Below are 22,270 nucleotides of genomic sequence, written 5' to 3'. Positions count from 1 at the left end.
CCCATGCCTTCTTCCCTCCCTTCACTCCCCTCTGTCTAGTCCAAAAACCTTTATTCTCTGCCCTGGCCCCGCCCCCACATTTTGAATCAGAGAAAACATTCAGCCTTTGGTTCTTTGTGATTGGCTTATTTCGCTTAGCATAATATTCTTCAGTTCCATCCATTTACCAGCAAATGCTATGATCTCATTCCTCTTTATGGCTGAGTAATATCCCGTTGTGTATATATACTACAGTTTATTTATCCATTCATCTGTTGAAGGGTACCTAGGTTGGTTCCATAGTTTAGCTATTGGGAATTGAGCTGCTACAAACATTGATGGGGCTGCATCACTGTAGTATGTTATTTTTAAGTCCTTTGGGTATATGCCGAGGAGTGGGATAGCTGGGTCAAATGGTGGTTCCATTCCAAGTTTTCTGAGGACTCTCCATACCACTTTCCATAATGGTTGCACCAATTTGTATTCTCACCAGCAACATATGAGTGTACCTTCCCCCCACCGCATCCTTGGCACATTTAGTGTTGCTTGTGTTCTTGATTTTTGCCATCGTGATTGGAGTAAGATGGAATGTCAGTGTAGTTTTGACTTGCATTTCTTTAATTGCTAGAGATGTTGAACATTTTTTTTTACGTATTTGTTGATCGATTGTATTTCTTCTTCTGTAAAGTGTTCAATTCCTTAGCCCATTTAGTGATTGGGTTATTTGTTTTTGCTGTTGTTAAGTTCTTTGAGTTCTTTATTTATCCTGGAGATTACTGCTCTGAGGTGTGTGTGGTGAAGAATTTTGGACTTGTTTATTTTTAAAATGCATTTTTTACATATAAGTAATACTTGAGGATGGCAGAAATATGTAGAGCAAATATTTAGAGATCTTGTTCACTCCGGTTCTTCCCTAGTGGCAGCTAATATTAACAGTGGATCCTTGTTGGAAATTAATGTATTGAAAGCCAAAGAGAGAAGCTCACAAACATTGCTCATTCTAATCATTTTTTCACACTGTAGAAAAAAAATGACATTGGAAACTTGCTGAGGACATTTAAATAGCTGAGATACCTTAGAGCTTGCAGTGTGAACCTCAGTGCTCGAAACAATCGCGTCTTTTGTTGATACAGCACATATAGCCCTTGAGAGGATTTTCTTGACTATGTTGTTACTTATTTATAAAGTGTGTATTCCCGCAGTTCTTAGAAGAGGCTCTTATTTGTTTCTGTTATTTGTTCTCATTTACTTGTCTACACTTTCTTTGTCCAGGTGGTCCATTTATCTTGCACAGGTGAGAGATTGGGCTTCCATGTTCGTATTCAGTGTCATGCTCAAATACCTTCTTAAAGTGTTTGTTTCTGTCAATGCCATGCCAGTGTAATTACCCAAATTCCATTACTTATGAACTAAAATGTTAACGGGTGGTTTTACAAACCATCACACCCCTTCAAGGCAGCAAAACATCTGAAAATACATGAAATAAGTAATTTTTTTTCATTAATTTTTACTGACTGCATTTTCTGATGATTCATGGGGATAAGATAAAATCCTAAGAGGCTGCTTTTTCTCTTTCATTCCCAGCAGGATTGGTGGGCTACAAGATATTTGGTATTATTTCCTTTTCCTTTCTCAAGATCCTCTGCTGTGTGGGATATCCCTGGGAAATCATGAAAATGTCCCTAAGGCAGACACAAAGCCCAGTCTTCCATTTTCCGCTGTGCTGGCCTCTGAATTTCGCCTCCAGCCTCTTCTTGCTGTGCTCCACTTCTCTTGCCCCTGACAAGTCAGTTACCCCACAAGTCTGAGTCCAGCTTCCCATCTCTTCTCTTTGGAATTCTTCTTCCACATCGATGACAGAGTTAGACTTGGGAGAGGATCTGACTTCTTGTCTGGAGTAATGTAAAGTGCTCTCAACACATCTCACAGCCCCTTTCTTCCCCAGCCCAGCCTCGGTCCCCCCTTTCAGCCCACTCAGGTGGGGAGACTGTGGTGGCTCTCAAAGGACCACCCTGGACTGTGGCCTCTCCTCTGGAAATGTCATGTACTTGCTAAGATTCCTCATCCCGCTGGTATCTGCTAATTCTTTGTTTCTTTTCTTTTTCTTTTTTCTTTTTTTCATAGTGCTGGGGATTGAACTCAGGGCCTGGTGCATGGTAGGCAAGTGCTGTCACCCTGAGCTACATCCCCAACTCTTTTTGTTTTTATTTTGTTTTGAGACAGTGTCTCAATAAATTGCTGAGGTTGGCCTTGAGCTTTCGATCCTGCTGTGTCAACCTCCTGAGTAGCTGGGACTATAGGTGCTGCTGATTCTTCAAGAACGAACACCTTTTACAAGCATTCTTTCAGCCCTTCTCACTGCTCTGCCCACAGTCAGAGAATCGTTCCCTGCTCTGTGATTCTACTATTCACCTGTTACACCCTTCCAGTTTTTATCATGGTTAGAGCTGTGTTTCTCCTTTCCCAGGACATGAGTTCTTTGAGGATGGGAACCCTGTCTGGTACACAGCAAGTGAGCAGATGTGAATGAATGGGATGGGCATGATTGTTCTGTAGGTGCCTTCAGACCCACTTGTACCTCTCCAGTGAAGCTGGCTCTATAAAATCCAAATGCATGCTCTCCCAAATGTCAGGGCATCTGTGTGGTCACCCTTCCTTCAGTTGCTGGAACTGTCAAGGGTACACACCAAGTGAAGATGCTCCATCCCAGAAGATGACATGCCTGGGATCTCTACACTGTGAAAACCAGATTCTGAAATTATTTTGGAAAGCATTTTGGGGTAAAATGAAATGATAAATACTTTCCAAGTGTAAAATGCAGCATTTAACTCTTTCTAGGTAACTTATACCAGATAAAATCATCTCAGAAGGGTTTTTCCCCCTTGTTATTTTGAATACATTTTACTTTACTAGAGGGATATTGATTCATTCCATGTCTTAGATTGAAGAACTCAGTTTTAGATAATAGAGTGACAGTGTCATTCATTTCCTCTCCCCTATGTGACAGAACAATTTTTCAAGATATTTTTGAGATTCATGAATATTATGAAACCAAACAAAACAAGAGTCCTGCTTCTTTAAGTTCTTCTGTTTTCTAATTCTGGTTTCACAGTCCTTGTTGTCTGTGTCCTGGGGTAGAAAGTGGCAGCTTAATAGGCTGTGGACATTCCAGCAGATGGGGGAGGAGCAAGATAAAATGCCAGGAATTCAGCTTAATCAAGTGTTGGAGGCAGTAGCACACCTTGGCGTCTTACTGTCCTAAGTCCAGAGTTACCCAGCTTTAAATGCCCTGCACCTCCAGCTCAGGACAGGCCTGAGGCAGGTTGGTTTTTTGATCTTTGATTCCTTTTTTGAGGTCTAACAGCAGGGTGTTGTCTATCCGAGGTGCTTAGAAATTACTTCTTTTGAACAGCCATGGTCAATGCAATGTTTTGACCCTTCCAGATAAGAATGTTTGATATTTTGATTTCCAAGAAGACCTCATGATTAGTTGTAATTTTATTTTTACTTGAATATTTGTGAGTAAAAAAGGAATAAGATGTGGCTACTTTTGGCTAGAACTTATGGTGTAATCTTTACAGCTATTTATTTCGAAATACACTAGCAATTTTTATTTTATTTTTTGTATTGTTTTATAGAAAATGAGGTCCCCCAGAGAGAAGTGTGTGTATGTATGTGTGTGTGTGTGTGTTTGTGTGTGTGTGTTTTCATGAACTTGTTCTGTTAGTGGAAGGAGGTAATGAAAAATTTAAATACTCATTATTGTGCATTAGAAACTCATAAGTGGCTTGGATGATTGGTTTGGATTAAAAACACTATTTTCACATGAACTCTTTCATGTTCTTTGTAACCTCTGATGACTTAAAGATTTTGCAGGCTTTAGGTAATTTTTTTTTTTTTTTTTGTACCGGGGACTGAACTCAGGGGCATTCCACCACTGAGCCACATCCCCAGCCCTATATATTGTAATTTATTTAGAGGCAAGGTCTCACTGAGTTGCTTAGCACTTTGATTTTTGCTGAGGCTGGCTTTGAACTCAAGATCCTTCTGCCTCAGCCTCCTGAGCTGCTGAGATTACAGGTGCCACTGTGCCCAGCTGCTTTAGGTATTTTTGAAATGCACAGGAAGCATTTTTCTTCCAGGGAGAGAGGAGATGGAGTGGAAGAATGGAGAGAGGAGCGGAGCTCCTGCTCCCATACCTTCTTGCACATTGGTGGTAGCTGGTCTTGATTTAAAAAAAATTTTAGAGCTGATATATCTTTACTTTTATTTATTTATACACGTTGCTGAGAATCGAACTCAGTGCCTCACACATGCTAGGCAAGCGCTGTACCACTGAGCCACAAACCCTACCCCAAGAGGCATACTTTGCGAGCTCTGGATTCATACTTTCTCTCATTTTATACTTCTGTCTTTGGCAAATGTCCTGCCACACCCTCCCTGAGCATGTTTATCCCCAGATTTCTTCTCCAGCAATCTCAGAAGGCAAATGCTGAAGAGAGGCATAAAACCAGTCGAAAAGACACAAACAGCACAGGCTTTTGAGAACAGTGACAGATGCAAGAAGAGACGGGAGGGAAGCTTTCAAAGCAGCGCTTGAAATAAAGGGATGCAGAAGTGCTTGAGCAGGATGGGGTGATGGTAACAGAGGAGGTGGAGGAGTCTGGCCACATAAGCACGCTTTGCTTCCCATCTCCATCTGAGAACGGCCTTTGAATCTAGAGAGTGTGGAATCGTCATTACTTAGGGTAAATTCAAGCCTGAGCTGTAAATCATATGGAAAAACCACTTAGCTTCCTCCCGGTGCATAAATCTGCATCCCAAGTAGCAGTGAGATTTTTACCCAGGATTTCAGGGTCACCGCATGATCTTGTGAGAAATTACCAGAAAAATGGAGATGAATAAATGTCCTAATTAAGGAGGAACATCAGTTTCTAAAAGCTCAACATCTAAAGTAAGCTCAACAGTGTCAGTTCCTGGCAGAGCTGTAAGATAAATGACCAACTAGAGAGCTAATAAGTACTTAGGAAAGAATGTCTTGCAGGACACCCCTACCAAGCCTTGTCCAGACTCTTCTCCTACAAGCATTGCATTTAGTTTTTTGTTTGTTTGGAGGAGGAATACTAGATTATTAGATACACAGAGATAAAACCTCCCCTTTGAAGAGGCTTCCTATTTGTTGATTCAAATCATGTTCATTCTTGATTACAGCCAAGCATTAGGAACAATCTCTTATAACCTTATTAGAATAAGGTTGAGAACCTCTGAGAGGTTAATAGTATGTAGAGTCCCATCTTCTGAAGCCTAAGGTGGGTTGGTTAATGATTGACATGCTGTCCTCATGGGGAATGCTCAGATAAACACTCTCATTGGCTTTATTTTTTCACTTGGAAAAACCTAAAATTCAACAACAATGAAACCAGTATAAAAAGTCTATCTCACCAGACATGGTGACACACACCTGTAATCCCAGAGGCTCTGGAGGCTGAGAGGAGTACTGTGATTTCAAAGCTAGCCTCAGCAATTTAGAGAGCCCTAAGCAATTTAGTGAGACCTTGTCTCTAAATAAAATATAAAAAGGACTGGGAATGTGGCTCAATAGTTAAGCGCCCCAGGTTCAATCCCAGTACCAGGAAAATAAAATAAAATAAAATAAAAATTTGATCTGATTAGTAAATGAGAGAAAGCTAGGAGGAATAGCTGATAGGAAAGTGGAAGTATTAAAACTTTAAATTATTATTTTTTTGCTTCTCGTTCTGTTTTTACCTGTTACTGTCCAAGTAACAAGGCAGAGTTTCATATTATATCGATCAAGTTCTAAATTATTACAATAGTAAATTAAGCAATATGTAACATAGCAAATATATTTAGTGGTAGTTCATTCATTCCAATAAATGTTGGAATACATTATATTATCATATACTAGTTATAGTATTGATTTAATTATGTAGTATCAATTTATAATAACATTGTGGTGAATGTATCTATGAATAAATAAAAAACAAGAAAACCCAAAACAATCCTACAATAAAAGAGGCAAAATTAAAAACATTTTAGGTGGCATTTTTTGAGTGTAATATTTATATGTTAATTTCCTTTCTTGTGATTCATTTCCAACTTCATAAAGATCAAAATGGCTGGTTCTGTGTGACATATTTTTTTTTAAGAGAGAGAGAGAGAGAGAGAGAGAGAGAGAGAGAGAGAATTTTTTAATATTAATTTTTTTGTTTTCGGTGGACACAACATCTTTATTTGATTTCTTATGTGGAGCTGAGGATTGATCCCAGTGCCCCGCGCATGCCAGGCGAGCACACTACCGCTTGAGCCACATCCCCAGCCCATGTGTGGCATATTTTAAGGGCATTAAACAACAACAAGAAAACTTGATGTAGGCCAAGTGCCTGCCTACATTACTCCTGTCATCCCAGAGGTTCAGGAGGCTGAGGCAGGAGGATCATGAACGAGTTCAAAGTTAGCCTCAGCAAAAGCGAGGTGCTCAGCCACTCAGTGACCCCCTATCTCTAAATAAAATACAAACTAGGGTTGGGGATATGGCTCAGTGGTAGAGTGTCCCTGAGTTTTCCATCTCTGGTACCCCACTCTCCTGTCCCCCCCCAAAAAAATGATGTACTTTCCAGAGCATGCTAGTCAAAATGGTGAGTGCCGTCCCCAGGTATCAGGTCCTAGAGGCATCATGGATGCTTAACCTCTAGAAGACCAGGAAAAGACAAGGTGATATTTGGCTGCCTTCAGACATGATGCACTGTTTTGAAATGCATACCCACTTCCAGGAATGAACAAGGAAATAAATAGCCCAATGCCAGAAAAATGAACAGGGCAGACCAACCAATGTGGAATGGCTGGTGGGGAGGGCTTGGGAAGAAAAGATTATGACTCTAGTGCTGGATCTAAAGTTAGAATTACTTTGCGTTCTTTAAGGTTCAGTTTCAATGTTACCTCCTTTTTGAAGTCTCTCTCTCTCTCTCTCTCTTTTTTTTTTTTTTCTGCAAAACCTTTGCCTTCTTATTGGTCTTCGAACCCATGGAACCATACATAGTAACTGAAACACAGTGTGCTTAGTAAATGTTGGGTGCAAGTCTGGAACAAGGCAGTGGATTGTTTTGGGTGCTCAGATAAAAAGGCATCCAGCTGTAGAACTAAGAACAAACTCTTGTGTTTCCTTCATTATGTTGTTTCATTCCTGCTCTGAGCAACTAACTTGTTCTAAGTTCTGTGAGAACAAAAATATATATTTTTTAGCTGATTATACCTGGAAAAAACATTTTTGTATAATTTGAATTTTTATTCATAGATATTACTTGCATTTAAGCAAAACAGCTTAGGTCATAGGAAAATCTGGAGATTTTTAGAATGATTACTGAGTTCTCACCTTGAAGATTTTACTCAAGAATGAAGAGAACAATTATTTCAAAATTGGAAGGCTTAAAAAATAATAAAATAAATGAAAAGGAAGCTATCAAATTTTGAAAAGTTGTCTTTTTTCCAATTGCAAAAGATCTTGAGATGCAGTGGGTTCAGTGTCACTGTATAATATCCCTTTCTGGTATTATGTTTCATTTAGGCTGATTCTAAAGTCATCGAGAAGTGGATGGGTGGCGTGAAGGACTTCTTGATGAAAGAGCAGGCTGCCCAAGGGGACGCCGCAGGTCTACAGAGGCAGCTTGACCAATGCTCGGTGAGTTTTGCTGTTCTCGGGAACCTGATGGAATAAACAACACTTTTTTCCTTTTATTATTTGTTGCCATTATTAAAATTGTCAAGAGTGTGACATGGTACTGCAATGTGCAGTGACACAAACCTGTAATCCCAGCAGTTTAGGAGGCTGAGGCAGGAGGATCCCAAGTTCAAGGTCAGCCTCCCCAAGTTAGTGAGACCCTGTCTCCAAATAAAAAGGACTTGAGATATAGTGCAGTGGTAGTGTACCCCTGGGGATAACCAGGAGATAACCAGGAGTTAACAACAACAACAACAAAGGAATCAGACATGCATTAAATCCAGATAAGATACCTTTTATCACAACCCTCCCCCCCCTTTTTTTTTTGCCTTTACAACTAATAAACGAATGACAGATTATTCATAGTTTTACTTTTGGTCATGATTATAGAATTTTGGACAGAGAGAACAAGAGCAACTGTGATTCCTAAGAGCTGCTGTCTTATTTGACAGTGACAGTCTTTGTGTAGTAATTACCAATTGTACATTGCTCTTATTGTGCCACATGGCAAGGCTTTAAAGAAAACATATTTAACAAATGAAATTTGCTGGTAATACTGCATTGCAATTTATACTTTGTGAAATCATCAGGCTTTTCTCTAAATTAATTAAAAGCTGTCTTCCCCACTGAGAGTCAAGTATTTCCAATCTAATTTAGCAGATGGCTCTATGAAGTCTCCAGGTGAAATGGATTTCTTTAGGCACAGTATTTCTTAAGCAGTTAAAAATCCTGACTTCCCTGCAGACTGTTCTTATAATATTTGCAGGAATCCAGGCAAACTATAATTATGGCATCTACTTATATAGGCATGAATTCAACACAGGCTTATTTTATGTTTTCAGGCATTTGTTAGTGAAATCGAAACAATTGAATCATCTCTGAAAAACATGAAAGAAATAGCGGCTAACCTTCGAAGCTGTCCAGCTGCTGGAATGAAAACTTGGGTGCAGACGAGACTGGTTGACTACCAAACCCAACTGGAGATAATGACCAAGGAGGTGAGATTAACTTACTTTCTATGGTTTTTAGGAAGTGGAGACAGTGGTTTCTTTTCATCAATAAAACGGATTTTATAACCCATCTAGTTTCAAAAACAGTGGTACAGAATAACTACAGCCTGAGTGGCAAGTTGGAGCAAGAGAGTGCTTATATATATATATATATATATAATGTTTTTATACCTTTTTTTAATTAAATGAGAGTATCAATTATTCGATTTGTCCCAGGACTTACTCCCTGACCCTTTTTATTAAAAATCTAGCTCTGCACACGTTTATGAGATTTGCCTTAACCCCAGAACGTTTGAGTGTGTTATCCTATGGTTACAGCCATCAATCATTTATTTTTTTTCAGCAAATATTTATTAACCAGCTATTGATGAATATTTTATTAATTAGATATCTATTGGTAGGCATCATTGCAGGCACTGGGGATATGGCAATAAATGAGAAAAACTCTCCTCTTATGGAGTTAGCATTCTAATAAGGCAAATACTGAATACTATCAGGTAGAGATAAGCAGGAGTTAGTGTCATGGGGATTGTGTCAAGTAGAGTGGCCAAGAATGGACTTTCTGAGACTAGGACAATTGAAGAGGGGCCATATGAGGCTCAGGCAGGAATATTCAGACATGGGCAACAGTGTGTTTTAAAGCTCTCTGGTGGGAATAAGCTTGGTGTATTCAATAAGGAATGAGGGCAGTGTAGCTGGAATAGAGTAAGAGGAGTTAGTGGGCCGGAAAATGGGAATATCTGAGGTCAGAGGTAGGCAGAAGATGGATTAGAAATGGTCATGAAACTAAGGACTTTGGAGTTTACTTCAAGCGTGATGTCAAGCCAATTTGTGGGTTTTGAGCAGGGAAATGACAATATGATTGATCTTTTGAGGTCAGTCTGGTTTTCGTGTGGATAATTTGCTCTGGGAAGGCAAAAATGGAAACAGGGAGAATACACATGAGGTTCCTGCAGTCTGAAGAGAGAGGATGGCCCCTTGGACTGGGAGATAGTGGTGGAGGTCGTGAGAAATTCTAGGATTGGACTATATTTTGAAAATAGAGATGGGACTCCTATAGAATATTGGACGCGTGATAGAAGAAAGAAACAAATGGTCAAGGATGGGATTTTTTGCAGGGGTTCCATTTTGTATGAATTATGGTGCTCTTTCCTGTGGTGACCAAGGTTCAAGGAGAAGTTTCTGTGGGTGCAGGTGAAGGATTAAGTTTGAGATGCTTTTGGACATGCAAATGGAACTTTCAGCATTTGTGACCTGGGAATCAGGGGATGCTGAGAAGGCAGGTACCTGTAGAGAAGTAACCCCAGGGAATGAGTACTCCCAGGGGCCAGGAGAGGAAGGCTTTTCTCCGTGCCCCATGCTGAGGACTGCTCAGGCCACCAGAACTAAAGATGAAGCTTTAGCTTTGAAAAGATGGCTGCTTTTAATGACCTTGAGAAAAAAATGGGTTTGAGAAATTTCTCTCTAAGGGGAGAGAGGTGGATGCTGAAGGTGGGGGATTCAAACAGGGTTTTGCTGTTTTAAGTAATAAGGGCTAATGCAGGATTGCCAAGGGAATGGCTTCACTTGGAAGGAGAAATTGATTGATACAAAGAGATTGAGATAATTTCTGAAGCGAAGTCTGTGTGAGAGGGGATGAGATCCATAGCTGAAGTGAAGGAGCAGCTGTGGGGGTTCCTCTGTGGCTATACAGGGGAAGGCCACTCTGCTGATACTCTCAGAACTGGGGGTAGCTAGTGTTTATAGGGAAAAACAGTCTATGTTTGCATCACTGAACATTTTGTTTTGTTTCTATTGTTTTAGCCAAGTTCCTTTTTTTGAACATGTTCAACTGTTAAGAGAAGTTGAAATAATGATGCAGAGAACACCTATAAACCCATTCTGAGATTTTCCAGTTGTTCATGTTTCTCACATTTACGTGTATACTCTCTCTCTCTCTCTCTCTTCTGTTTTCTTTTTTCTAAAAATATACTTTTGAAAGGGAATTGAAAAATACCATGACAGGCCACCCTTAAATATTTGAGTATGCTTCTCCCATGAATAAGGACATTCTTCTCCAAAATCACAATAGAGTTATTAGACTTAAGAAAATAATCTTTTTGTAACATCACCTGATATGCTGGCCAATGTGTGTTTCTCTATATGTGCTATAATTAGATGGAATGTGCTTGAAGGAGCTGGAGTTTTTAAGAAAGTAAATAGAGAAAATGGCTTAGAAGTGGCAATGAGAAACATACATGTGCCCATCCGTCTGTCCATCCATCCAGTCCGACCATCCATCCATCCATCCATCCATCTACATATGACAACATAGCACTCATTGTGAATTGTTTTTTATTCCAAGTGTGGGAATAAATGTGTGGAAAAATTTTAAGTGTCCTCAGCAAGGAAGGAACCACATGTTATTGTGTAATTATTTAGATCAGATCCAGACAGCTATATTTCATTGACTGATAAAACTGTTGAAAATGGGAAATGATAGGCGTATAAAACAAATCAACAAACAAGAGCAGTCTATCACATCTATTCTATCCATGTTATCATTGAAAGAAAGAATATATTAATGTTCCAAATTAGAAAGTATGTAATTGTGAGTTTTTTTTCTAAAAAAACTCCCAAAAAACAACAAAAAAGAAACCTCACCACAGTGTCATTATTTTTCTGATTTCTCTGTAAATTCCTGAAAATGATAAAACTGACTACTATTTGGAAAGTGTTAACAAAGAGAATTTATGTACATATGTACATGCACACATAAAATAATGTTGCAAAGAGCTTACCAGGTGGGCTGCTGGTTAGCAGGCATGATAGCCCGGCTCTGTGAACTAGTCTGGTTCTCAGAATGCCATGGGGCAGTAGAATAAAAGCTCCCTGTCTATTTTCAGGACTGAGATCCTGTTTGGAGGGAGGGGACAGGAAAGCCGCTAACTCTTACTTAACCTTTACCCTTGTGAATGCCATTCTGCTCTGTAAGTGGCCTTTGGTTACTGTCAGCTTAGCAGCCAAGCAAGTCTTGGCAAGGTGGTCAAACTGTGAAATTGAGTTTGAGCAAGAGGTTGGGGTTGTCAGGGGAGGGTTGAACTGCTGCTCTGTAATATGTCTTCTCACAGTGGAAGTGGATTTGTGGATAGGTGGGGAGCTCTCTGAAAATATTCCTAGACTTCTCTGAAATACTTAACTCAGGTGGTGAACCAGATTCAGGCAATTATCTTCTTTCTAATGTAACATTTGTGTGTGTCTGGTATAGTAGATTATCAAAACCAAAATTTTACAGAACAGTGTTTTATGAAAATCATTACTAATAACCTGCCTGTGTCTGCTTTTTAAAAGTGAAATCTTAATAGGGTTCATAAAAGGATCATTTTGGTTGCTTCTGTTATTTATTGTTTTCTTTTCATAATGAACAGAGCTATAAGTCTATTTGACCTATGTGCTTTTATTGCTATAGATTAGATTCCTACATCTGGGATTACTCTGTCAAAATTTATACATTTTCAAAATTATAATAGATACTTCCAGATTAGGTTAATATCCACAATATGATAGAGAAGTCCTGTGATGCTCTTGTTTTCATTATTGCTAATCCACAGCATCCACACAAAATACAGAACAGGTTTTGCCTGAATATTAAAACGTAAGACTCTTTATAGGAAATTATCAATGTCTTCAAATATGAAAAACTAGAGCTTGATATTTAATATACTAAAATTTGTTTATTTGGGGAAATGGCTTTTCCTTTCTAGATTGCTGTTCAGAAAAATAGGTTGTCTGAAAGGCAGGAAAAAGCAGTGAACCTGAAGAAAGACCTGGCGGAGATGCAGGAGTGGATGACCCAGGCTGAAGAAGAATACCTGGAGAGGGATTTTGAATACAAGTCACCAGAAGAACTTGAGAGTGCTGTGGAAGAAATGAAGGTGAGGATGGGCAATCAGTGTGTGCATAGGCTGCACACCTCCTCTACTCCCTTGAACACCAGCCAACCAGTCTAACAAGCTGTAAAGAACTGGATGTTCACCTCCTCTTTCACATTGGGGTTTAAATTTTTTTTAAAAAAAAAAAGAAAGAAAGAAAAGAAAATACATACGTGTTTGTATATAAGGACGGATAGCCATGATGATTTTAGTGGGGAAAGGAGGCTAAGAATCCACTGGTTCAACTTGACCCATGAGTTAAATCCAGGAGAGCCCCAGGGACAGTCTCAGGATGAGACCATGAGCAGCCACAGAGAGGCACTCCAAAACATCTGGTAGTGGGTATGAGGAAGAATTATAATTTTTTTAATGTGGTAAATATATATAACATAAAATTTGCCATTTTAACTATTTTTAAGTGCCCATTTCAGTGGTATTAATTATAATGGTGTGCAGCCTCTACTGTGATCTAATTCAAAAGGTTTTCAGGATGAGTTTAGTTTTATGAGGAACAAGAGAGACATCTGAAGTTGGTTGGAAGTCATCGTCATTTCACAAGGTAGTGATCTTCCTTCCAGTCCTGGGGCATGTGTGGATACCAGAATGTCCCGAGAGAGGTAAGAGAGCAGTAGGAGGGAGTCAGAGGTGAGGATATCAGTTGGATTCACGGGATGTATTTCCTGTAAACTTATATTCCTGTGTCAGTTGTCTTGAACTCTCTCTTTATATATATATATAATAAAAGAACTGGGCATCATCCCAAACTTCTAACACTGCTTCAATTGTCCTTGAGTGTTCAAGCCAAAGGAGGTAGAAGTCTCTTAAAGTTTTTTTTTTTTCCTATAAGATTAAGCAGCATGGCACATATTTACACCCAGTTAACTTGCCTGAAAGTATAACTAAAGCAAAAAACTCTATATAGGTGTTTTTGAAAAAAGGGCCTCTATTATGTTCATGCAAACTGTATAGGAGCCAATGTTTCTAGGACAAGAGACTACTATTTAAGCTACAACACTATCACTGAAATATTTTTGGTAGAGTTCTTTTTGAAAGATTTTTACAATTTTAGTATATAAGATATTTTAAAGTGTCTCATTTAGTCACTTCTTTGACACTATTGACTGTATAGTTTTTGACCTTTTGTAAGTCACTCTAGATGAGGGCTGAGAAAAATGAGATTAAAATCCTACTGGGTAACAATCTATTTTTGTTCTTCCAAACAGTCATTAAGGATTTAAAAGTACCTATCTTTAATGACCACCCCTGTCCCAGCCTTGGGAATCTTAAAAACCATTAACACAAAAGAAAGCAGAATGGAAAGACAAGGCTATTTTCTTGACTGTGAGATGATTCGTCTGGAACACGGAGGGACGGTCAGGAAGCAGCTATTTTGGGATCAGATTGTCCCAGTGTAACTTTATCATCTTTGAACTGCTGTTCATTATCAGGAGAATAGATGTACCTATGTTCTAGGAGGAAAAAAAAAATTGCTTCATTTATTTGTAGGACTTTTTAAAGGTTGCCTCTGCCAAGGTGCCACTCAATTTTTTGGTGTAGATTCACTATTTCTATCCAGTATGCTCAGACCTTAAGTGGTTAGTTTAAATGAAATCACTTACATTGTCATCTCAGAGCCATAATTTGAAAATATTTCGTGTTGGTAAACAATGTAGGATAACTTGGATGTTATTAAATAAAACTTTGTTGGGGCAGTTTGCCTCACTGTATAAAATTTACTCTGCATCCTTACTTTAGAAGCACTCAAGGTAGTGATTACCTAAATAATATTCCAGGTAGGCTGTTGGAATCATGTAAAATACTTTAATTTTTGTTTCATTTTTTAAAATAAAAGAAAGTAGTTATGGATATAGGGAGACATTTTTCAAGTTCATCCTTTCTTGGAACAGAGAGCCAAAGAGGATGTGTTGCAGAAGGAGGTGAGAGTGAAGATTCTCAAGGACAACATCAAATTATTAGCTGCCAAGGTGCCCTCTGGTGGCCAGGAACTGACGTCTGAGCTGAACGTGGTGCTGGAGAATTATCAACTTCTCTGTAATAGAATCCGAGGAAAGTGCCACACACTAGAGGTATGATATATATGTTTTTTTCAGTGAAACATTTCTCCGATTCAAACTCTTTAATGTATTGATCATTTCCATATCTTGGTTAAAAAAAAAAGCATCCATCCCTCTCCCATATATTGGCTCAAAAAAAAAAAAAGGTTTTAAGGGAAGAGGTTGATTAAAAATGAGAGATTAAAAAGAGGAAACCAAGTTCTGTCTCCAGTTATCAGAAAGTTATTTAGCAAGTCCTTTAATATCCTGAATTTTTTCACATGTGCATCAAGATTTTCATGTACAGATGATTCACAGGGTCTGTTCCAGTCACCCAGTTCCACAATGTACTGTAGACATCTCCCATAAACAGAAGTTTCTTATTCTGAGTGTCTAAAGTTAAGAGGGTTACCTGAAGGAAAAAAGACCTTAAAAACACTGGCATCAAAACAAAACAAAATGTTGGTATTTTGCTGAACCTTAGATAAAATACCTTTTTTTTTTTTTTGCCATTAGATTAGAGATGTAGATGATACTATGCGATTATTTAATAAAATTAAGATTTTGCTTGTTTGTTTTTATAAGATTTTTGTTATATCTTGTAGAAAGATTTTTTTCATTAGAGTCTCGTTGAGAGATTTAAGAAGCATTTTAATTTATAACAATAAATTCAGTTCAACCTAGAACAAATGATTATATCATGTTAAATCCTATAATGGTAAATTAAAAAAAAAAGGTCAAAGTAGTGTTTTAAGAAATTCACTTGCTACTTGATTGTTCTGATTCTATTTGTGCTGAAGTAAATATGCATAATTGAGACCAGCCAGTAAGGAAGCAGCTTGATCAGGGCTCAGTTCTGTCCTTGGGAGGGATCTCTCCACTGTCCGCTCTTTCCTGTAAGAAAGGAGATTGAACTTGAATATAAACAGATTTCTCTATCTGTTGCTTATAGAAATTTGGGGGACTAGAAACCTCTTTTTCCTTTTTCTCTAAGCCAAGGGTCAGCAAATTATGACTGAGGGCTCAAATCTAGCGTGTGGCTTGTTTTGTTCACTTGGTTAACCAAGAGTGATTTCTATGTATTTCTGAAGAGTTGGAAAAAAGCACACAAACTCTCTTACCTACCCACCTACACATGCCAAAGAAGAATCTGTGATAGAGACTGGATGTAGCCCCTAAAAATAAAATATTTTCTGTTTGGCTCTTTACAGAATACTTACTGACCCCTATTCTAGTAAGCAGACCTTACCCAGAACACAGAGAAGAGTGTGCCTCCACCTAGTCAGTAGATCTAAAAAAGAACAAACCCAGAAAGCTAGGATCTGAGTACTTTCCTAAATTCTTTCATCAGATAAGTTTCTTTTATATGGAATAAAGGAATATAATTGTATAAATGGATGCATTCCTCAACAGTCTGTTCTCCAGAAACCTTATAGTTGGGGAACAAGTAATTGCAACTAACACAGTAAAGATAGTATAACTCCTTTTTTGGCTAAGCTGTGCCTTTCTCATGCTAGGGATATAACTCAATTGATAGAGTGCTTGCCTCACATACAAAAGGTCCTGGGTTCAATCCCCAGCACCACAAAAAAACAAAAACAAAAAAACCAAAAAACAAACCCATAAAAACAAAAATAAAACTGTGGCTTTCTTCTTGTATAGACCTGTCCTCAGGAATCCAAACACAGTTGGAAAGGCAACATAGTAAACTATTAATATCAGTGAGCTCTGAGTTGGAATTGAGTGTGCACCAGGAGATTTTTATTTTCTGTGAAATTATTTAAAATATTGCAGTTATGAGTGATCTTTACCTTCTGTTTAAGAAACTAATATTGTTCCTTTTTTAATTCTATTACATAGTTTTATTTTTGACATTAGATCCTTGGAATGTATTTTAATGTAAATAGTGGGACAGTCTCTATCTCAGTTCTCCTTGTCCCCCCCCACCTTAATTGGTCTAGTATAATTTATTGACAAATTCAATTTTCTTGCACTTATTGGGAATTCCAACTTCATCAGTTTCAAATTCCCACACCTACTTATCTTTAGATGAAATTATTATTGATTGAGGAGAATGTGCAACACTAGAGATACAACATATGATGTGGTTTCTGGACAATTGAAACCTTTTCTTTGCGTGCTCTAGGAGGTGTGGTCTTGCTGGATTGAACTGCTTCACTATTTGGATCTTGAAACCACCTGGTTGAACACTTTGGAGGAGCGGGTGAAGAGCACAGAGGCGTTGCCAGAGAGGACGGAGACAGTCAATGAAGCCCTAGAGGTGGGAGCCAGTGTTCTGGGTGGTGTTTTTGTCTGTTGCCGGGAGAACAAACTTTTATCAATATGAGGAGCACAGGGCTTTACATGGCCCATGGGTTTGCCTCCTCAGTGCTTTTCCCTGGGATTCATTTTCCTCAGTCGCCTGCCATGCTTTTGCAGTCATGCTGATTTAGAGGAACGGGACCTTATGGCATAAGCCTCCAAGGTGGTTAGCTGTGTGGCACTTAGTGCCTTCTAGATGGTAAAGCCAGCTCTCTAGTGGGTTTCCAGTTCATTTTCCCTATCCCTGGACAAAACTCTGAATGTTATTAGGACAGCTGCTAACTAGTTATATTTACTCACTAAGTACAGCAATGACTGTGCTTACAGCCGTTTCTGGTCCATCCTCTCCAGATGTTGCAAGTTAGAGACTGGTGTGGGCAGTAGTGGACACGGGGGTCTCCTCATCAGAGCTGGTCTTTTAAGGCTCGTCTTCCAGCTCCTGGGGACCAACAAATGCTCCCGATTCTTTGTATTTTTCAGTTACAGTTCAGTGTGAGACACAGGATGCCTTCATTACTGTTTCTTAAAGGAATTCTAACTCAACAAGCTTAGGTTCACTTAAGAAAAAAAAAAAAGAAGAGATGGGTGGATATGCTTTTAAACGTTAGAGGTGCTCTGTGGGCACTGAATGGATGATTGGATTGAAGGTCAGAAATAAGTGAACCGTGGGACCTACATTCCAGGAGATGGATGCCTTGCTAGAGAGAAACTGTCATTTCTCAAATACAGCAGAGTGAGGAATTGAGAGAATGAACAATAATGGGAAGCTTACTTTAAGAAAACCCATTTTCCTAATCTGAAAGTAAATGTACATTCTAGAAGCTTGGAAAATAGAAAAAAGTAAAAAGCAAACTTTAAAGTAAACACATACTTTGTATACTTCTTCCTAATTATTATTTTTATGAACATGTACTGATGCACTGGGTCATAGTAGCTTAGGAGTAAGTTGGAATCTCAGCTCTTCTTTTTATTAGTTGGGTGTATATAGACTAGTTAGTTCATCTCTCTGAGCTTCAATTTCCCAGTCTGCAAAATGGGAATAATATTTAACTCATGGTTAATTAGATTTATGTAAATAAAAGTGTGTATATCAAACAGTGTTTAGTGTTTAGTATATCTTATAGGTACATGAGTCCTATTTTTTTAGTAACATAATTATTTACAGTTCAGATAATGTTGTTGGTAAGGTACTGCTTCTGCTTCCAAGCTTCATATATTATGGGAATTTCTCATATAATGAATAATTTTTGAAATTATTTTTTATGCAATTGTATAATTATCTCTCATTCATGCTGATTTCTTAGTTTTATTAACTTATTAATATCATGATGTATAATTTTTTTCATTACTTGTTTACCTAACTTCTGGTATGATTCCTTAGGTAGATTTCTACACATTATATATATATTATTATTATTATTTTTTAAATGGCATAGTTTTAGGATCTTTGATCTATTTTGCCCTAGTAAATATTTCTTTCTGTGTCCCTGGTCCAGTCTCTGGAATCTGTTTTGCGCCACCCAGCAGATAATCGCACCCAGATTCGGGAACTTGGCCAGACTCTGATTGATGGGGGGATCCTAGATGACATCATCAGTGAGAAACTGGAGGCTTTTAACAGCCGCTATGAAGATCTGAGTCACCTGGTAAGAATCAGGACATGAATGTGTATGATGGAGTGTTTATAATACAGAGCTGACCCCCAAGCTCCATCTGATGGAGTGTTAGTTTTTGATTAAAGTTAACAACATCTAAAGTTGGTTAATGCTGATTAAAACTTTAATGCGGGCTGGGGATGTGGCTCAGGCGGTAGCGCGCTCGTCTGGCATGCGTGCGGCCCGGGTTCGATCCCCAGCACCACATACCAACAAAGATGTTGTGTCCGCCGAGAACTAAAAAATAAAATATTAAAAATTTCTCTCTCTCTCTCTCTCTCTCTCTCTCTCCCCTCTCTCACTCTCTCTTTAAAAAAATAAAAAATAAAAAAAATAAATAAAACTTTAATGCTGGTTAAAGTTAGTATTCAGAACTTTAGATGGAGAAGAAGAGACCTCATGTTTATAAGGCAAGCTGAACCTGATGTTTAAAAACTAATTATCTTTGAGGTTATTTCTGTTTGTGAACCATTTAATTTCCCTTAAGAATCACATGATAGCATAAAAATTAGGGCCATCAGAATTTGACATAAGCTGTTGAAAAGCCCTAATCTCTTGGTTCATATCCAAGTTAAATCTGAGTGTTTATGTTCATATCAATAATTAAAGAAAGGACACTGGTCTTTTTAGAAATGCTGGGTGGGTATTAGATGTTTTTAAACATGTACTAAATAAACTGTTTTTATTAAGTCCATGAATAGCATCAAACTTAACCCCAAAGGGCAGCAAATAGTGGTTAGACCCTTGTGCATCTTTGGAATTTGTTTTAGATTTTGAAAAACTGAGATTCAGATGTTTGCGCTATTGATTCACATTCATGTTATATTTTATATTTTTCGTGATAAACATTGGTGATTCCTAAGAATACTCTAAATTTATAACAAATAACATTTATTTTATTGTGTTCTATAGGAAACCTTTCCATTTTTGTATTTTGTTAGTTGATGCAGAGAAAAGTAGTAATTAATAATTTCTACTTCAGGGATAAGGTATGTAAGATACTAGATGGATATTTTCACTCTTATCATTGATAGTTATTATTTATTTATAAGAAAGGCCAAAGTCTTGTACTAGTGCTTTGAGGCTGGAGTGTATACTCAGCAATTTATATTTGTGCTAATGATTAAATTTCTCCTCTGTGTAGGCGGAGAGCAAGCAGATTTCTTTGGAAAAGCAACTCCAGGTCCTGCGGGAAACTGACCACATGCTTCAAGTGTTGCAGGAGAGTTTGGGGGAGCTGGATAAACAGCTCACCACGTATTTGACTGACAGGATAGACGCCTTCCAAGTTCCTCAGGAAGCTCAGGTATTGCCGTGGGCTTGAGGGCTTTAGAGTTACAAAGAAGAGCTAATGTAGCCTCCTCCTCAGCTGCCAGTGAACTACTGCAGCTAGAGTTGATGAGAAAGGGTCACTGTACTCATCAGATGGCTCCTGGATTTTGGTGTTCTCTTGCTCCCTGTGAGACTGGCAAATGAGCAACACATTTAAACTATGGTTTTCAAACTCTTATGAGGTTGGGGCAATGTCTTCTTTATAAATAAGTTGTGAACATTGGAATTGACAGAGGCAAAGACTTTGGCATGTGCGTAACATGCTGCAGATGTGGTCCACATTATTCTTAGATATATTACAAATTTATTCTTACTTTTAAAATATGGTATTATATATTGTACAACTCTATGGGATTTTTGAATTATTTCTTTTTATACTTAAAACAAACAGACAAACCAACCCTGTTCTCTCCTCTTTCTAATCTCTTGGTAGAAAATTCAAGCAGAGATCTCAGCCCATGAGCTCACTCTAGAAGAGTTGAGAAAGAATCAGCGTTCCCAGCCCCCGACCTCCCCAGAAGGCAGATCTGCTAGAGGAGGAAATCAGATGGACATGCTACAGGTAAATAGGGCAAGGCACTTCCTTTTCCTTTTCAAAATGACAGCGTAAAAAGAAAAAGAGAAAGAGTTGATTCCTAGGTATCTTTGGTATTGTTTATGATGTAAGACTGGAAGTGATATATTGAATCCCATTGCATCCCAGGAGCAAATTGGTACATGGGTAGAAAAATACTGAATCTGATTTTTACAGTTGAGAAGAGAGCAAGTGAGCTAGCTTTAGAAGTTAGCTTTATAGACTGTTGTTTCAGTACAAGCCCCTGTCAGTACTGGCGTGGCTGATGTACTGGGCAGGCTGAGGGCTTATGGGATGCAGTATCATTTACGTTTCTTAATGGTCCACGTGAGATGGATTTTCACTCTGAACTTGGGTTGAAGGGCATTTGAGTTCTGGGTACCCAAATGATGTTTTTTTTTTAACAGGTGAGAAAATTAATGAAATTTTAGTTCTAGTGAGACCAGCATTATCCACATTTATTATTTCTGAGATGAAGACACAGATTTATGACACTGTGCAGGTTACACAATCATGTGATTCCTTTAAGATTTCCTTTAAGATATCTTCTTCTTTTTGCCATCATACTGAATGTTTTTATTCGTGTTTTATTTTATAGCCTTTTAGCAGTATGTCTTATACTGATATCTTTCCGGTGAGAGAGATTGTCACTCTGATATGAATTGCTTATCACTTTCATTTCTGCAAACAGAGGAAACTTCGAGAGGTGTCTACCAAATTCCAGCTTTTCCAGAAGCCTGCTAACTTTGAGCAGCGCATGCTGGACTGTAAGCGTGTGTTGGATGGTGTGAAAGCTGAGCTTCATGTTCTGGATGTGAAGGATGTAGACCCTGAGGTCATCCAGACTCACCTGGACAAGTGCATGGTGAGCTGTTGGGGAGTCACATGCCTGGTGGGCTTTCAGGCAGCTGATATATTTCAGGATAGTACTTTTGCACATGGTCCTTAGTTTAGAGTTTGCTAAACACAGGGAGGGAATCATGGAACACACATTAAAAAATATGAAATGTGGTCTTTCCTTCCAAGGGAATTTTAAGAGGTAAGAGACATAAGAGAGAGGAAAGTCAGTGATCATTGTGACATGAGATACAGTAACTAGAATAAACTAGCATGTATTACAAATTTATTCTAGCTTTTAAAACATGGTATTACATATTATACAATTAGAAACATATATCATACAACAAGATCCCAGTATGAAGTTAGGAAAGGTGTCAGAAGAATATGACTGGTAAGCTAAATTTTCAAGGATAATTTTGAGTTTAACTAGAAGAACCATACTTAGAATGAATGTCAGGAATATTAACACATTAAAAAAAAATCTCTTCCAAGGAAAGTGCAGTGTTAACTACTAAGTTTTATAAAGCTGAAGACTAAATTATGGAAGAAAAATTTATTCTTAGAATGGATGTCAGGAACATTATAATATGAAAAAATTCATTTGCTAGGAAAATAAAAGTTTCAATCAGAATTTAAACCTAAGATTGAAAAGAAGAAATGATGTATAAGGCCTTATTACTATTTCAGTCTTGAACTTTAAAACTCAACAGAAATTTTTAAATAATGAGGTGAGGAGGACGGGATCTTAGATTTAGTGTTCTTCTTGGGAATTATAAAAAGACAAGTTAACACTCATCAGATATGAGAAACCAGGGAAGGATCTTTGTGCGTCTTCAAACTGCAGTGTCTAAATGTCTG

General features: G+C 38.1%; 1 protein-coding gene across 9 annotated transcripts in view; it reads left to right on the top strand.

Moving 5' to 3' along the window:
* Positions 1-22,270, top strand: part of Utrn (utrophin) — a 508,932-nt gene that overhangs the window by 165,254 nt on the left and 321,408 nt on the right. For 8 of the 9 annotated variants that reach the window (XR_013424804.1, XM_078018961.1, XM_078018962.1 and 5 more), the window contains 9 exons: positions 7,562-7,675; positions 8,557-8,712; positions 12,468-12,638; positions 14,543-14,722; positions 16,836-16,970; positions 18,508-18,657; positions 19,811-19,972; positions 20,432-20,560; positions 21,264-21,437. Coding sequence is in view for 8 of the 9 variants with exons in the window: in XM_078018961.1 (XP_077875087.1) it covers positions 7,562-7,675; positions 8,557-8,712; positions 12,468-12,638; positions 14,543-14,722; positions 16,836-16,970; positions 18,508-18,657; positions 19,811-19,972; positions 20,432-20,560; positions 21,264-21,437 (1,371 nt within the window). In the remaining variant the exon portion in view is untranslated. Of the gene's footprint in view, positions 1-3,172; positions 3,302-7,561; positions 7,676-8,556; positions 8,713-12,467; positions 12,639-14,542; positions 14,723-16,835; positions 16,971-18,507; positions 18,658-19,810; positions 19,973-20,431; positions 20,561-21,263; positions 21,438-22,270 lie in introns of those variants that run through there. The other variant, XM_078018966.1, reaches the window with a different exon arrangement.

The sequence above is a fragment of the Ictidomys tridecemlineatus genome, chromosome 8 (assembly GCF_052094955.1).
Source record: "Ictidomys tridecemlineatus isolate mIctTri1 chromosome 8, mIctTri1.hap1, whole genome shotgun sequence".
Taxonomy (NCBI): Eukaryota; Metazoa; Chordata; class Mammalia; order Rodentia; family Sciuridae; genus Ictidomys; species Ictidomys tridecemlineatus.
Note: the sequence above shows the minus strand (reverse complement) of the source record. Positions and strands in the feature narration are given on the sequence as shown.